At 45.7% G+C, this 18,216-nt stretch overlaps 1 protein-coding gene across 4 annotated transcripts in view; it reads right to left on the bottom strand.

The window, feature by feature from the left end:
• The window catches only part of GALNT10 (polypeptide N-acetylgalactosaminyltransferase 10), a 226,692-nt gene that overhangs the window by 141,067 nt on the left and 67,409 nt on the right, over window positions 1-18,216 (bottom strand). The window contains exon 1 of one of the 4 annotated variants that reach the window (XM_086700294.1): window positions 11,435-11,494. The exons of the other annotated variants lie outside the window; for them this stretch is intronic. Within the exon in view, the coding sequence (XP_086556420.1) occupies window positions 11,435-11,479 (45 nt within the window). The 5' untranslated portion in view covers window positions 11,480-11,494. Of the gene's footprint in view, window positions 1-11,434; window positions 11,495-18,216 lie in introns of those variants that run through there. 4 annotated transcript variants of the gene reach the window in all.

Genomic DNA, 18,216 nt, shown 5'->3' with positions numbered 1-18,216 from the left:
TGCGTGCTTTTACTTAACATTCCACGGAAAGAATCGATTAGTGTTCAAACAGCCACACACTCACACACACAGACGGAATTTTAATCTTTTGTTGAATCACTATTTAGCGTGCCTGGCACCCTGCGGAGGGCAGAAAGAAAGATGGTGAAGCAAGCCAACTGTGTTCTGCCCAAGAAGAAAGATCTATCAAAGTGCACTCTAATCCCAACATTGCAGACTCTGCGGCTTCCACTCAGAGGACTCTGGCATCCCTCGTTCAGCTGGCGAGTGTCTTCAAAATACGGAAAACGGGTGATATGCTCCAAAACAGCAATGCCCAAAGTCAAACCGAGAAGGTCATCTGCTGCAGCCAGGGTCTGAAGACATATTACAGACCAGATTCTGCTGCAAATTTAACATGGCTGCTCCCCCTGACCCTCCTTTCACCCAACCCTACAAAGGCACTGGAATGATTTTGCTTTGAGGTTTAAATGACTCTGTATAATTCCAAACGTTTGTTTATCTGCTAAGTAGATTATTCTAATAACCTTCACACACACACACACACACACACACACACACACACACACACGCATACAGCAAAGCATTCTCCTCAAGGTTGCCTGCAAGGTTATACTTCAAAGAGGGCCAGGTACAGCTTGATTTACTGAAAGCATAAAGTTACTTTCAGCAAGGGAGTTTGGACAACTGGATAAATGTACTTCCTTTATGAGTTTTGAGGACATAAGCTGGATTGTTTTTATTTATTCATTCATCCAACAAATAAGGATGACTCTGTTGGTAAATCGGGGACCTACTATGTCCAAAGAACTGTGGGGGAGACAAAGATAAATAAGATAGTCCCTGGACTCAACAAATAGCATGGGTATGTGACAAGTACATAAGAGGAAAAAACACACAATACTAATATAAGGGCGCTGAAAGTTGTACGGATAAATTCTATAGGTATTTACAAGAACCAAACATTAAATTCTACCTGGGACAATCAGGCAAAGATTCCTACAGAAGCAGAATCTATGAGAGTTGCCTGAAAGGATGGGTAGGATTTTGACAGGCAGCAATGGGGGGGTGGGGGGGGGGGGCGGCTGTCAGAATCTAGTTGAAGGGAAAGCATGTACAAAGAAAGGGACTTCATGAAGTAAGGGACACGTTTACTTAACGGCAAAGAGCCTGACTTGGCTGGAGTAGAGTACAAAAGAGAGTCATGGGCCATGAGGCCAGGAAGTCTGAACCGGACTCTGAGCACCTTACACTGGGGCTGCTCAGCAGGTGGGAGCCACAGAAGGTCTCTGAGCAAGGAACAGGTGGGGGTAGAGCTCCAAGAATAAAATGTTACTACCTATCCACTTGGAATTCATCTCAGAATCCTCCTCTTCCTGGGAGAGAGGGTAGAAGATGATCTTGTTTTCATTCAGAGGAAAGGTTCCCTCTTTCTGGCCCAGGGCCACTCTCCTTCCGGCATTCCCTGGGTCAGACTTCTATGGGGCTGACCTTACCCCAACCGCTATCTGGTAGGCCGCTGTTCAGAGACAACCTGCCTTTCACCATAACCAGTACCAAGCTGTATGAGACAACCATGAAATGTACAGGGCACTGTCTACAAGGGATGAAGACACTACAGCCCAGTGACCACAAGACTGCCTGAGTCTGCTGAGTGCAGGTCAGGTGAATGTGCTGTTCCACTCAGCAACTGTCCATTTTCCCAGCTCTGATAACTCCGCAGTCTCGATGCCAGGATGTTGGAATCTGAAATCTAGAAGGGGCCCCATTTCCTAAGAGGGCAAGGTCATTCACAGACAGGAACCACCGTTTAAAAAGGCTGATTCTGTACTTTCAAGGGCAGATCCACCTGTCCAATTTGTATAGATGGCTCTAGAAAAGGTCATTTGCTACTTAAGGTGTGAAAGCTCATTAAGAGACTTTTTCAAGCAGCAGAGAGAAAAATAGCCAAGATATTTGTAATGTCTATTATCTAAAGGGCAAATGGAATCTTTAGTAACTTCTTGCTTCCATTCTAAAAGAATGACATCAACTTGTACTATTTTCTTCAGAGGAAGTTCCCAAATGTTTTATCACCTGGTGTGTGTGTGTGGGGGGGGGAGGGGGCACAATACTCTGATCCATAATTTTATAATGTTCATTTGAGTCTCTCACCCATCCATCCACCCACTTAAATGTTTAATGAGTACAAGCACATGCTAGACTCTGTGCTATGTGTCCAGGATATTGGGGAGCAAGACAGACAAGGACCCTGCTCTTATAGAGCTACAGTATGGTGTGTGGCAGGGGGAACTATACACTTTAATCCAAAACCACAAATAAACTGGAACAGCTACAGTGGTGTGTGCATTAAAAAAAAAAAAAAAAAAGTACATGGTGCAAAAAGGTTCCTTTCTTTCAGATCAGATCAGGAGGGTTTGATCTGCAAGGTTAGGGGAGGCTTCCCTGAAGAAACGGAGGGAGTATGATTAGGAGTTAATTCAACTGAAAGAGGAAAACAGAGCATTCCTGACGGAGGGAAAAGCAAGGCTGTGCAAAGGCCCTGTGGCAAGGCACAGATGAAACACAGGTGGGACTGAAAGAGAGCAGTGTGTGTGGCACACGGACGAGTAGAGAAAGGCTGATGGGGATGAGAGGTGGGCAGGTGTAAGGATTTTGTCTGTCCCAAGATTTTATATAATAGGAGGTGGCAAGATCAGGTTGCATTTGGCAGGCTGTGTTATAGCCCAGTGGAGAAGGGATTAGGAGACCAAGAAGGGTAGAACTAAGGGAGGAGGCTCTCACAGCGTATACGTATAGGCAGAGATGATGCCAGCACGGGCTAGGAAGACACAAGTGGGGATGCACATGGACAGATTTTTTTTTTTTTAACAGAGTCACAAGGGTCTATAGTCCGCAGGTCTATAGTCCAGAAATGCAGGCTGAGAACTCGGACACTTGGGTGATTAAGTTTGTCTTTAAGGTCCATAAGCCCAAAGTCCTGTCGATGCAGGTGGGGATTGACCTGGGCCTTGGTCTAGCCTGGTGTTTGCCCCATCACATGTTACTTTCAAGTTTGAATCCTGTTCATGGACAAGAAGTCACAAAATCAGACCCTAACAGAACTGTATCATCTGCATAGTAACCTTCAGGAATTGCATGACACATACATGGTCAAAGAGAAAGAGAAACAAATCGTAACCAGGGAGGCTGGCGATCCTCCCGTCCCCAAGCTCAGTGAGCCAGTGCCATGGATGGTGTCCCTAGAGGCCTAGTTCTCTCTAGCCTCTGGCATGTGAGCACTTCAGCGCTGAGTGAGCCTTCTCTTGGAAGACAAGTGCTTTCACTACCTCAGAAGGCACTGCGATGACTGAAGAAATCATCATCGGTGTTATAGCCAGGGGAAAAAAAGTCCTGCCTAAACTGGACTTTTGAGAGGTGGTTTGTCATTATATTCCATGGGCAATTGTCAAGGGCCATTCTGATTTTATGTTATTTCCCCCTAAAGTGGTGAGTTTATTATAACCTAACCCTTTTGTAAGATGAGACTTTACTATATTATTATTGTCATTATAGCCACTTTGAAGATGACAAAACTGAGGCCTGGAGAGAAAATCAATAGGAAAGTGCTTTGCAAACTGCCAACCACCCCATGAGCGTAATCATCACAGCTAATGGTTCCTTCCACACACATCTGCCCACTCCCTCCCACGTCTCAGAACACAGTCCGTTCTCGGGAAAGAAAAACTCGCTGGAGTGAATCATACTTCTGTGCCTTGTTCACAAGGGGTCTTGCAAATCCCAGTCTAGCCAGTAAGTGATCAACCACAGGAAAGCCTCCAGAGTGTTCTCAGAGGCTCGGTGGAGGGAGCCCAACAGAGGGTCACTGCCCTGCTCTGCAGAGCAGATGTGGATGTGTACGGAGGAAGGCGGGCAAAAAGAGGAGCTGCATACAAGGCAATTTCTTAGCTTTCAGGGGTGGAAAAATGGCTGCAAACACATCTTATTGGTCTCCTGCTTGGGGAATGAGAACTGAGACACCAAGCAATTCAGTACTTACTCTATTAATAGCACTAATTACAGTCAGGATCCCCTATACTCTGAAGACAGCACAACCAACTGTGTAACAGCACCTGCTTTGGAGTCAGAAACACCTAGGCTTGTGTCACAGTTCTGCTTCCTAGCTGTGTGACCTGAGGCAGGTTACATTGTTTTCCCCAAGCCTTGGTTCCTCAAACATGAAACGGGGGATATGAATAGTATCTGGCACACAGGTTCCTGTGAGGAATACATGAGCTACAGCCAGTAAAGGTCTTAGCAGAGTTTGGTATTTAGGAAGCACTAAAAATCAGAGCCACCATTATTAGTTATTATTTGGATAGTACTCCGCAATCGACAAAGCATCTTTACATACGCCATCCTATTTCTTCACCACAATCACACCAGGATGAAGGCAGCATCATGAAGTTATCATAATGTTCTTCCTTGTGGATCCCAGACTCTGAGAATCCTCTCAATATTGTGCTCCAAGTGGCCCTTAACAGTCAGCCGGCAATGACCAGAAGACAGGATGTATCCGCCATGCCTGCCTTGAGCTGGAAGAGTGAATTCCCAAGAACGTCTGGTAAGGTGTGGGCCACTGGCTGATTTCTACCGTCTTAGAGCTCCAGGCTGCTGACTGTTCACTGCTTGCAAAGGTCCCCAGGGCGGTGGGGAGGGGAAAGTGGGAAAAGCAGGTGACTGATGGCCATCCCCGCCTCTAGTGCTGCCCTTCCCTCACCCACAACTGCCAGGGTCTTCCCATGTGCCATGCCTCAGAGTCACAGAGTCTAGGTGCTGAATGGGAGCTGAGGTTCTTTCTGCTTTGTTGGCCCACTGGACCCAGTAACCCTCTCTTTGCCGTAACGCATGGATGGTCCCTGAGACTGGCTCAGGCACTTAGGGGAGTGTCTCCGCGCAGATGGCTACAGTTATTAGAAAACTCCTTTGGGTACTTAGCTCCTTGGGCTCCTTCTTGGCCCCAAAGGAAAGTCTCTGATGGACTATGATCCTGGCCTCGTCCATCTGCCATCTTGGAACCTCTAAACTCTTCTTCATTTCTCTTGGGGTGGGAACCAAAAAGGGCTCTGAACCTCCTTGAGTGGTATCCCCACCACTTCCCCCACCCCTACCTTGCTCTCACTCTGGCATTCTTGTTCTTACACACTGATCTCTTAAGACATACAGTGCCCCAGGCAGGATACATGAGGTGTAGACACAGTAGCGCACAGGATGGTGTTCTGAGAATACACCACTTTGCTATGCAAGTAGACACCCCTGTAGGAACAAATCCCAACTCTCAGGGGCGGGCCTTCCCTGACCTCCTTGACTACATCATAATCTCTAAGTGTGCCCTGATGGCATCCTTACTGCTCCTTTGTGATTTGCACATTCATTTGGGTGATTCTTTCATTATCGTCTGCCTCTCCTCAAACTGTGACCTCCATGAGGGTAGGAGATAGGAATTTTTGTTAAATGAATGAACAAATGAGCAGAGACATCTTTTGTTTTCTTTTCTAGATAAAGGAAAGTCATCCATGATCACACATGTCTACTACAGTCCCAAGGGATTAATACCATAAATGGGTTCTGAGGATTAACTTTATCCTCTTGACTGAAAGGTTTCAGGTCAACTTAATGGGTTCCAAAACTAAAGAGAGCTGCTTTGCCTGGATCCTAAAGTGATTTCTAAAACTTTATGTTCCCCAGGAGCTGTTCTCTTTTTTCTGTCACAGTAATCAGAATTTTAGCTGGGAATATGACTTCTCAGCATGCAGATATTTCCCAGACATCCTTGCAGCTAGCTGTGGCCTGACTAGGTCCTACCAACGAGAGGCGAGTGCAGGTGTTGTGTGGCATTCCCCAGAACCCACCTGAAGAAACCTTCGTTCCTTCTGTGTTGCTGCCTAGAATGCAAGTGCCACCGGGATCATGAGATGGAGGGCCACTCCCCAGAGATGGTGAGGATACTGGTGGGAAGGAGCCCTCGATTCCTGAAGACTTCAAGGATTGGAGCTGTCACACCAGCCCTGGACTGCAAACCTCCAGACCTTCTTCTCTTGAGGCTTGAAAACCTGAGAGATCACTTGGTGTGAGACCGAAAACCCTGAAGGAGGATCCAAAAGACCTAGTTTTCAGACTTCTGGCTCTACACGTATGAAGAGTGGGACAGTAGGCAGGTCCGTTGTCTTTCTAGATCTCTATTCTTTGAATATAGAATGGAGGCCAAAATATCTGCCCACAACATGATTATGTAAAAAATGCTAAGGAATCTATAAAAAGGTAGAACTAGTGAGTTCGGCAATGTCACAGGATATGAGGTTAACAAATGAAAATCAAATTGCACTGCTAAATACCAACAATGAAACACTGGAAATTCAAATAAAACATACCATCTACAACGGCATCAAAAATATGAAACACTTGAGGGATCAATCTCACAAAAATATGCAAGACCTTAATACCGAAAACTATGAAAGAAATCAAAGCTCTAAATAAATGGAGAGATACATCATATGTTTATAAATCAGAAGACTTGACGTTGTTAAGATGTCAATTCTCTATCTGTGGACTCAATGCAATCTTTGTAGAAATTGATACGCAAGGGACATAGAAAAAGAGCAACAGTTGGAATGCTTAATATCCACTAATTTCAAGGCCTGCTCTGGGGCCACAGTGACCAAGGGAGTGTGGTACTTGAGTAAGGAAACACATGTGATCAATGGGAACTGCATGGAGAGTTTAGATGTATCATCAGTTGATTCTGAACAGAGGTGCTAAGGAAACTCCATGGAAAAGGATAATCTTTTCCACAAATGGTGTTGGAACAACTAGATATCCGTATGTCTACATATAAACCTCAATCCTTACCTCACACTATACACACAAATTCACTTGAGATGGATCATTGACTTAAACGTAAGAGCCAAAACTATAAAATTTGTACAAGGAAGTAAGTGAGCAAACTTTAGCAACCTTAGTTTAGGGGACAGTCTCTTAAACAGGACACAAACAGCATAAAATATGCATAAATTGGAATTCATTATAATTAAAAGCCTTTGCTCTTTTAAGGGCAAGCCATGGACTAAGAGAATATATTTGCAAGAATATATTTGATGAAGGACTTATATTCAGAATGCACATAGCATATGTTACAGCTCAACATCATTAGTCATTAGGGAAATGCAAATCAAAACTACCATGAGAATAGCCAAATCACGGAGAGAGCCCAAATGTCCATTAACTGATGAATGGATTAAGAAGATGCAATGTACACATACACAATGGAAGACTACTCACTGATGAAAAAGAATGAAATCTTGCCATTTGCAACAACATGGATGGAACTGGAGGGTATTATATTAAGCAAAATAAGCCAGTCAAAGACAGATATCTGATTTCCCTCCTATGTGGAGTCTGAGAAAGTTAACAGATGATCATAGGGGAAGGGCATGAAAAATAAGATAAAAACAGAGAGGGAGGCAAACCACAAGAGACTCTTAAATACAGAGAACAAACTGAGGGTTGATGAGGGAGGGGCACTGGGGGGTGAAGAAAACAGATGATGGGCATTTGTTGGGTTGAGCACTGGGTGTTACATTTAAGTGATGAATCACTGGAATCTACTCCTGAAGCCAAGACTACACTGTATGCTAGCTAATTAGAGAATTACAAAACAGGAAGACAAAGCAAACAAACAAGCAAACAAACAAAAAAACCCAACTACCATGAGTACCATTTTACAGCTACCCAGACAGTGATAATTTTTAAAAATGGAAAATAACAAATGTTGGCAAGGATGTGGAGAAACTGGAACCCCTGTACAATTGGAGATTGTATGAGAGGATACAAAATCTCACAGCTACTATGGAAAGCAGTTTGGTGGTTTCTCAAAGGTTAATCATAGAAGTATCCAGATGACCCAGCAATTACACTCCTAGGTACGTATCCAAAAGCACTGAAAGGAAAGACTCACACAGTTGTTGTTGTTTGTTTTTTTAATGTTTATTTATTTTTGAGAGAGAGAGAGAGAGAGAGAGAGAGAGAGAGAGAGAGAGAGAGAGTATAAGCGGAGGAGGGGCAGAGAGAGAGGGAGACACAGAATCCGAAGCAGGTTCCAGACTCTGAACTGTCAGTGCAGAGCCCGACACGGGGCTTGAACACGCTAACCGTGAGATCATGACCTGAGCCAAAGTCAGACACTTAACCAACTGAGCCACCCAGGCGCCCCTCACATAGGTATTTTTATGCCAACGTCCACTGCAGCATTATTCACATACCCAAAAAGTGGAAATGAGTCGACTGTTCCTTCATAGACAAAGGGATAAACAAAACACAGCACAGACATACAACAGAATATTTTTCAGCCATGAAAAATTTGATATATGCTACAAGGTGGATGGATCTTGAAAATATTACGCTTAATGAAATAAGGCAGATACAGACGGATGCATATTATATGATTCCACTTACATGAGGTATATAGAATAGGGAAACTCATACACACAGAAAGCAGAATACAGGTTAACAGGGGGAAGAGGGGAGTTAGTGCTTAGAGGGAGTCATTATTGTTGGGGATGATGAGAAATGTTTTGGGTACAGTGTTAATGGTTACACAACATTGTGATGTCTTTAATGCCACTGAAATATACTCCCACAAATGGTTAAAATGATAAATATTGTTACATACCTTTTACCACACTAAAAAGAGACACCTCCCTCCTTCTCCCTCATCTCCCACAGAAAGCTAATTCTTCCAATTTTCAACCCTTACATATTCTAATGCCCCCCTGGAAATTTACAATGGATGTTAACATACTTTTTTAGGCTCTGTAAAGTGTCACAGAAAAGAGAGCTGCCTAGCTTTGTGTAATCCAACATTTCACAAATTTATTTGATAAGAAGTTCCCCCACCCACCCACCCCCCGCCTGCTTGCAAATGATTAGCATCCTGGGGAACTCAGGGACCTTGTTTTGAAACGCGATGCTAATGACAGGGTTTATGAGGAAGAATACAACACGATTCCTCCCCTCTGCAATGTGCAGTCAGTTTTTTGGTTTTTGCTTTGAAGCACGTAGACGTGGAACAATGACGTGAAGATTTCAAGCTGACATACTGACATGGAAGGAGGGAAATAAAGTTTAGGATAATATAAGATTCTCTAAAATAAAGCTTCAGTCACCTACTGAGGCATCTGTCATCTGTGTCTACTAACACATCCATTCATCCATCTATTCATACATCTGATGAACGTTAATTGTGCAACTACTATTTGTTGGCTCTGGGTTACATGCTCCAGAGACTATGATACATAAAAGACACAGTTTCTGTCTATGGTAGAGCCAGATTTGAGATCATTTCCTTCTAAAAAACACTGCCACTGAGATCTAAAAGAACAGCCATGAGTTATTCTAGAATAACGGTTCTGGAAACAGCTCTGCAGAGGGCACTGAAGGATGAACATAACGTGGGCTGGTGAAGGCACCGCAAAAGCAGAGGTCCACACAGAAGAGTACGGACTATTTTAAAAGCCTGGCTTCTTATAACTCTGGTTAATGGATCACTTCACCTTTTCACAGTGGTTTCTCATATTTAACTTTCTCTGGTTAGCTGGAGAAACAAGGCATTTGAGGCTGGAAAAGAGGCTCTTGTTTCTCCTCAAGAGAATTCGGGCAGATTTCTCAGGGTGACTGTGGTAGACGGATTGCAGACGTGGCCCCCATCTTCCACCCCTCCCTGTATCCATGTCCTCTGCGATGGGACCCCGAAGCTCCTCTCATCAAGAGATGAAGTCTTTTGCCCCACCTCCTGAATCAGGGCCGGCTTCGTGACCTGCTTTGGCCAACAGAAGGAGGCAGAAGTGACAGTGTGTCAAGCGTGAAGCCTCAAGAGACTTGCACTCTTCCCACCCCTGGTTTTTGTTCTTCTGCCCCCCCACACCCTTAGGGAACAAGCCAAGGCTAGTAAGCTAGAGGGGTGTTGAGGGGCAAGTGGAGGAGGAGACATGGGGAGAAGAACCGTGGTCATCCTAGACAGAGAGCCAAACCCCAAAGATGCGCCCGCCCAGCCTGCCCATGGCTAGCCAGAGACACATGGCACAGCGCAGCCAAGACCAGGGAAGTGACCCAAATGATCTGAAGACCTGTAAGGGATAATACATGGTTACTGTTTGAAGTCACTCACTGAGCTCTGGGGTCGAGTTTTTAAGGCAGCACTGTTTGTGGTCCCAGAGAAGTGATAAAATGTCCTCTGATTCAGTTCAGTTCTGTGTTTACATCCAAAGGTGCCAACATAGAAACAAAACTGCTGGAATCCTTTCCTCCTGCCTTTTTTTTTAAAGATCCAAATCAGGGGCAGCTGGGTGGCTCAGTCAGTTAAGTGTCCAACTCTTGACTTTATCTCAGGTCATGATCCCAGGTTCCCGAGATTGGCCCCGTGTCAGGCTCTGTGTTGAGCATAGAGCCTGATTGAGACTGACTCTCTCTCTCTCTCTCTCCCCCCCCCCCCAACCCCTGCCACATGCTTTGCCTCTCAAAAAAAAAAAAAATTAAAAACAAATAAAGGTCCAAATCACACCTGTTTTCTAATGCTCAATTCAAATACCAGATCCTCAAATACCATATTCTAATTCTATCCCCTTTCACTTAAATAATAATCTTCCTCCCACTAACTTCTCCCTGTGCTCTCTACCCCTCTCTTTTTGGAAGTTAGCCCTGAAGGTTTCCAATTGTAGCCATTTGTATACATGTCATTCCTTTCTAGTGGACTCTAAACCAATGCTTTCAAACTACCTGGGATGAAGAACCACTTTGTTTTAATTTCCAATTCATTGTGAACCAAACCATCTGTGGTAGACAGAATTCTAAGAATGACTTCCAATGACCCTCATTCTGTTATTCTCCTCTCCCATTGAGTGTAGGTGGGGCCTGTGGATACATGAGATGTTACTGCTCTGATTACACTGTGGTACAGAACAAAGGACATTATCCAGGTTGACACAATCTAACCACACACAAAAAAAGCAGAGAGTCTCTTCCATCTGGCAGCCTAAGAAGTCAAAATGATTCAAAGAGTGAGGAGGATTCGATGTGGCTTTGAAGATCGAGGGACCACATGTGGGTAGCCTCCAGGAGGAGACAACAACCCCAAGCTGACAGCCAGAGAGGAAATGGGGACCCCGATCCTACAACCACCTGCCAACAACCTGAATGAGCCTGGAAGCGGATTCTTTCTCACAGCCTCCAGAAAAGAGCCGGGACTGGTGAACGCCTTGATTGTGACCTTGTGAGACCCTGAGCAGAGAACCCAGCTAAGTCTGCTTGGACTGATGACCTATAAAACTATAAGCTAATACATGTGTATTGTTTTCAGCCACAAAGGGTGTGGTAATTGTTGCAAAACAAGGTTAATGCAAACCCGTATAGCATGGCAGATTATACATTCCAAAGGCGTTTGTAACATTAGGTCCCACGTATTCTTCTAAAACCATTCTACAAGCCCATTAAGAAGAGGTAGCATCTAGGTTTCCTCCCGTTGAAGATGTGCAGACCTTTGTGAATATCTCAACCAACAGAGCCTGGCAGAAGAGACACAAAGTGACTTCTGAGACTAGACCATGAAAGTTCTATGAACTTCTGCCTTGCTCTCAAGGAGCCCAGCCACTATGCTATGAAGAAGTTATCTTCCTCTTCCTGTGAAGAGATCGACATGGAAAGGAGCAGACAGCCAGCACCACCTGGTCAGCCACGTGAGTGACCCAGCCCGGAGGCAGACCCTCCGGCCTCAGTGGAGGCACCCCAGCAGGCACTGTGTGGATCAGGGAAGAGCTGTTCTGCCCGGCCGGGCTCAAACTGTAGATTTGTGAGCAAATAAATCACTGCTGTTGGTGTAAGCCACTGTAGTTGGGACAGTTTGCTAAACAGCAATGGTAATTGGAACTAGTATGCAGCTTGCACCGCATGAAATTCACCATATAAGTTCAACAGCACGTGAACAGATCTATATCTACTCAACAAGATACATCCACTGAGCATGTGCTTGGCTGTAACAGCAACGTCAAATTGCCATAAAAGTTTCTAAATGCTTGTCTTCTGTATTTTATCTCATGGTGAACTGGTGCCATTCTGCAGACTACACTTTGAGAGGCATGGCCGCCAGACATCTCCCGGCCAAGCCCATGCTTACTCACCTCTGCATCCTCCCAAATGCCTTTTAGAATTCCCGGAAACAGGAGGAATTCAGTAAATGTTTATGGACTGAACAGAACACCCAAAGAAAGTCAAGGTTGAAAGCTCAACTCTCTCATTTTATAGATGGCAATGTGACAGTCCAGAGAAATAATGGGATACATACATTCAGGGTCATGGGATGAGCTAGTGATTTTAACCTAGGCTTTGCCAACCCAACTGCCTACGTGGAAAGAGGGCTTGGCCAGGTGTCACATAATATAGAAGGAAGGGGGCTGGTGAAAAGGCAGATGTATGCATGCCCATGTAAGGCAGGGGTGGGGGCAGCCGCCAGCTGACTGTCACCAAGCGAGGGAGGGCCAGTAAAGACAGATGTTCAGTTTCTAAAAAGAAACTGGAGAATTCAAGTTTCTAGACACTACTTCTTAATTTTTAATATAATACCTCAATAAACAAATATGTTTACATGCTTGATTTTGCCCAGGAGACCACCAATTTGCAATTCCTGAGCACCTCTAATTTAAACGTAAGAAAACTACGGTCCTGAGAGGTTACAGATTTAACCGAGAACCTACAAGAAGAGGTGGCAAGGTCATTTCTGACTTGCCCAGGAATTCGGTCATGATGATGACTGACTGGTACTACCACTGGTCACCGAACACCTTCACTGAACACCTACTATGGGCAAGGCACTATGCCAAGCCCTCGGCTCGACTGAGACTGTAATCTCATGTAATCCTTTCAACAGTCCTAGAAAGTAGGCACCAGTGTTTCTTCTTTTTTTACAGATTCAGCAAGAGACTCAGACAACCTAAGTAACTTGCCGAAAGCATAGTGTAAGTAGGCTGGTTGTCTGTGTTCAAAGCAAATTTTTACAAGGTGAACAGGTCTTCTTACTGTCCCTTCGGCATCCTGCCTATGGAAGTTCCCAGGTACAGTTTTACCTGGAATGGCTACAAAATCTACCCTTTAACATCTATCATTTCAAGCCAGGAGAAACCACCCAAAGGTGACCTGTTTCCTGTCCCCCAGAGTCTGAGTGATGCTGAGCCCACGTGCTATTCTTCTTTCCCAACTGCTGACTCCCCAGAGGGGCAGGCTGTTTCAAAAACTATGTTCAATGGGTCCCTTGGGGATGCTGCAGCTGGGAGCTGGGGTAGGGGCGTCCTGGCAAGAGGGGCTCTGATTTCTTCTTGGTCATATGTTCATCAGGCTTTTAAGCAGGATGATGTGACAAGTGTTCCTTCCGCTGCTTAAAAAAAAAAAAAAAAAAAAAAAATTTTTTTTTTGAGAACCAATGATCTAAGCCAACCCCTTCACTTCATTTTCTAAAGACAGACCCTATAATTTGATTTGCAATTATAACAATAATAAAGGCACATAGTGAAAGATTTTAAAAGCCGAAACGGTATACAATGGAAAATATAAATCTCTCTCTTCTCCCAACCTCTAGTCCTACCCCTTAGAGATAACCACTGTTAACAGGTTTTTGAGTACTCCTTCCAGAATTTTTAATAAGGAAATTGAGCTCCTGAGGTTGGCTTATCGGAGATTATTCAGCCAAGGCTATGTACAAGACATTAGGCTCCTGGCATTTCTCTCTCCCTTCCTAACTTGCAAAAGTCTCAAATGTTCCCGGAGATTGCAAACTCTCTCTCCAATCCACCTGTAGCTTCAGAAACCATATATTATGCATCTTCTGGCCTCACTCACTGAGCAGGAAAATTTCATGTCTTTTTCATGTGACCGTGTTTCTCCCTGGTCTTTGTTTCACATGGTAGAAAAACAACCAGAGTCCCATTCTCAACTGGCCAGTGTTCAAGCCAGCAGTTGCTAGCAGCTGAAAGCACATGCTCAGCAAGAAGTCTGAGCCAACGGACAGGAACTCAGGCTCGAACCAAAATTCTTGAAGTTGTAGGAGGGGCAACATATCCCTGAGCTCCTCTCGGGGTGTACTGTCAACCTCCCACAACAAGCCTGGAAGACGGCACTATGATTACTGTCCCATTTTCCAGATGAGGAAACTGACTAGGAAGCTGGCATAGGAAAGCAGAACTGCTGATCCCAGGCTCAGGAGGGACTTGTTCGAGTTCCTAAAGTGAGAGAGTTGCTTTTGGCCCTGACGCCTTCGATGTCACGTCTGCCCATTACCCTGCCCAGATCATGTTTGGGAAGGGGAAAAAAACACCCACGATACCCTCTGGCAGACTCTTAGTTACTCCTCTACCCCGTTGTCCAAAAGCCCAGCCCTTTCTCACGGCTCTTGAAGTGGACTCTGAGCATAAGAGATGGCCGTCGACCTGAGAAAAAATTAATCCCATGTTACTTGTCAGCAGAGGTGCAGACTCCCTGCCGTTGCCTAGGTTACGTGCCTGGAGCTTAAGCCACTGCCGATCACTCCCCTATTTACCTTAATTAATCAGACTGGCGTGGCTCCCTCTGGAGGGGGGCTCGGCCCTCCCCACCGCCCCCAGATAAACAAGGGATTTGGGGAGAACCTCTTGGTGAAATGACTTAAGTACCACGGAGAGGCAGCCCTGGAGGCCAGCGTGGGTGGAAAGAGCACCACAGAGGGGCCACCTGGAACCAAAGGTGGAAAAGGAGAGGTTCCTTGTCAATGGTATTCACTTGCCCAGAAATTGCGACTGACACTCACAAGGCAAAAATACGCTGCCAGGCAGGGCATAATTATAAGTTGTATTATTCAGGCTAATCAAAAGGAAGGCGTGAGACCTGAGAAAATAGCTGTCTCATATGTGAAAGGGCCCCGTTTCATTTTCTTATGCTTTTAAAAATTACACAAGAAGGAAGCAGAGGAGGGAGTAAGCTGCTCAGACTTCATACTGCAGAGGACTTATTCCCTAAGAAACACACTACGTCAGCTGACCTGAATCTGAATGTGGACCCCACCTGCATTTCTGGCTTTCAACCCTCTCCTCTCTTGGTATGTGTTTTAGTTTCCTAAAGGAGTCACGGGCGACTGGACATGTGGCACTTACTGGGTCTGAAAGAGGTCAGGGCTCAAAGAACACAAAATTTATAGATATATTAACTTTGGCCTCCTTGCCAGATAGAAATGGACACATAAGACAGACACACCCACAAAAGCCTGCGACTCGGAAAGCTTAAATGCAGCAAAATCAACTACAGGATGTTAAGCCCCACACTGATCCCTATTTGCTCTACATGTAGCCACACCCTCATATACAGGATTTAAATATCTGTCCAGGCTAGTATTTCCCCAATCTGTCTCCAGTTCAAGTTCTCTCTGTCTCTGTCTCTCTCTCTAAGGCACAGAAGTAAGCAACACAAGCCACTCCCAGTAGGTGAATCCTGACTGGCTACGTGATGACCCAGAAGCTCTGACTTCACATGTGACCCTGAGCATGGTGCCTAATGACCAGGCCTCAGTTTCTTCATCTGAAGAAGGGGCAGGATAACACCTGCCCAGGCAACTGTATCCGCTGTAAGGAGGCTCAAAGGAGACCATGTATATATATGAAAGCATTCTGTGGCTGTGAAAGGACAGACATGCGGGAGTGGCCATCATACCTTCTGAAGCCATGAAACCAGAGGCTGTTGGTTGTTGTTTAGCTGAGGGTGTGGAAATCACTCTGCCCATCTGCTTCCTGTCTATAAAAAGTCTGCTGAGTCTGTGGGCCCAGGCCATTTTCAGTCTGGCCCTGCCCTTGTTCTCAGGCAAAATGATGCTAGGTTTGGATAACTCTGTAACTGGTTATCCAGTCACACACCTAGACTGGAGCCAGATCAAAGCCTGGCACGAGGGAGACACTCTATCCTGTTCCAACTTCAGGATTCACCACTGACGGATGAGTGGGTGAAGGCTGAAAGATGGGAAACACAACTTTCGTCAGGCAGGAGAGCTCTGGGGTTGAGCCAGAGAGCTGACAACAACAGCCCAGGTCAAGCACAGTCACATATGGAGGAAGCAAATATGTTCTGAGAGTTGGGATCACTTGACCCACACTAGAGACCTTAGCCAAGTCACCCGCTTTGGGGACCAGTGAGGCCTCTGACAGGAGAATGAGTAGGGTCACCGGACCCCAGATTTGGGGAGTGAGCATTCTCACGTGGGTCAGTGAGCTTCGGTGCCCAAACCCCTTCACCTGGCTGTCCCCTTTAGTCGTCTGGCCCACAGCCCCACTCCTGCCCTCTGCCAGTCTGGCCCTAAATTCCCTCCCCACAGGTACACAAACATCCTGTCTGCCTCCCCCGTGCCAGCTTCCTCTTCTTCTCCTGCCATCCCACATCCATGCACCGTCAGAGGCCTGCAGGTGGCCTGGCTCGGGCTGTGGAAGCCTCCCCGGCTCAGCAGGCCTCTCGAGTCCCTGCCACATCCAGCTGGGCCCTGCTCCACCTCCCGTGGTCTCACCTTTCTGTCCTGGGTCCAGGTTGCTTTTTGTGTCCTTCCGATTCCACACAGAGGAGGAAGCACATCATAATGGCTCCGGCACATTACAGATCCTGCTTTCAGACCACCAAATAAATCAATAGGGCTGTTGTGTGTGTGTGTGTGTGTGTGTTTAAATTATATATTCATGGAATCCAATAAGAGAGCCAATACTGTTGGGATGTAATATAAAAGTTTCCGGAAAGGAACAATAACAGCTAACATTTATTGAGCTTAGTAATTTTTAAGCCCCTGCTTAAAAACCTTCAATGACTTCCCATGGCTCTTAAGATGAAACCCAACTCCTTAACATTCTCACGAGGTCCTACATGGCCTAGCCTCTGCCCACCACGCCAGCCCATCCTGTACCATGCTCCCCTTGGTCTCAGAGCTCTGGACACTTTCCTGAGTTCTTCGAAGGCACCCCACTTTCTCCTGCCATAGGGTCTCTGCACATGCTATTTCCTCAAAAACAACAGTCACACTGTTCCCACTCCACCAAGTTCATTTCACATCTCAGCTCAGATGCCACTTCCTGAGAAGCCCTCCCTGACTTCTCAGTCAAGGCTTCTGGCAAACACAGCAATCCTATTCTTCAGAGCATCAAGTTAATAAATAGACCTCGGGCGGGGGGGGGGGGGAGGTGGGCGACTGGGTGGCTCAGTGGGTTAAGTGTCTGACTTTGGCTCAGGTCATGATCTAATGGTTCATGAGTTCGAGCCCCACATCAGGCTCTGGGCTGACAGCTCAGAGCCCAGAGCATGCTTGCTTCGGATTCCGGGTCCCCCTCGCTGTCTGCCCCTCCCCCACTCACACTCTGTCTCTCTCTCAAAAATGAATAAACATTTTTTAAAAAGGTTAGCAAGTAGACCTTTATTTAGAGTGATTATTTAATTAATGCCTATCTGTGCCTGCACTAGAAGTGCCAGAAGAGAAGGGCAGGGGAAGCACTGGTTCTAGGGCAGCTAGCTGTAGCAGTCACAGAGGTGCTCAAAAACTATTAGCTGAATGAACTGAACGGATGAATGGGTGCGTACTGTGTGCTAGTCCCTGGAATAATTCCCTCTCAGTTCATCATCTCATTTACCCTCAAAACAACCCTCTGAGGTGGGTACAATTATTGTCCCCAAGTTGCAGACAGTAGCTAAAATTGTACAAGGCATTGGTAACTTGCCCAGGGCCACGGATATAGCAAGTGGTAAAGCCGGGACTTGAACCCGGGTCTGTCTGGCTCCAATACTTGTACTCTGTACTCTGCAAAACCTGATCCCAGCCAGGCAGTGGAGGTCATCTCAAACACGTTCCCTTTGTTTTTAGAGTATACACTCCACCAGTGGGTAAGCACAGGGAAGGGAGAATTTTCTTTTTTGCACCGCATGACTCTGAGCCACAAAAAGATGAGACATCTCAGGTTCTTCATGTTTCCCCAAATGAATTTTAGGTAAGTTCCCTGGGAATCTCTCAATAATTCCATCTTCCCCCTTTCCTTTCTGGAGTGCTCTGGAGACCTACGCCAGAGTGCAATTTGTAAATGAGAAATCTCTGTGAGTTACAACACTGACATTTCAGGGTTGATCTGTTATACCGCCTAACATTACCAA

This window comes from Puma concolor, chromosome A1 (genome assembly GCF_028749965.1).
Source record: "Puma concolor isolate L17-30 chromosome A1, mPumCon1.1.hap2, whole genome shotgun sequence".
Taxonomy (NCBI): domain Eukaryota; kingdom Metazoa; phylum Chordata; class Mammalia; order Carnivora; family Felidae; genus Puma; species Puma concolor.
This window is presented reverse-complemented; position numbering and strand designations above follow the sequence as displayed.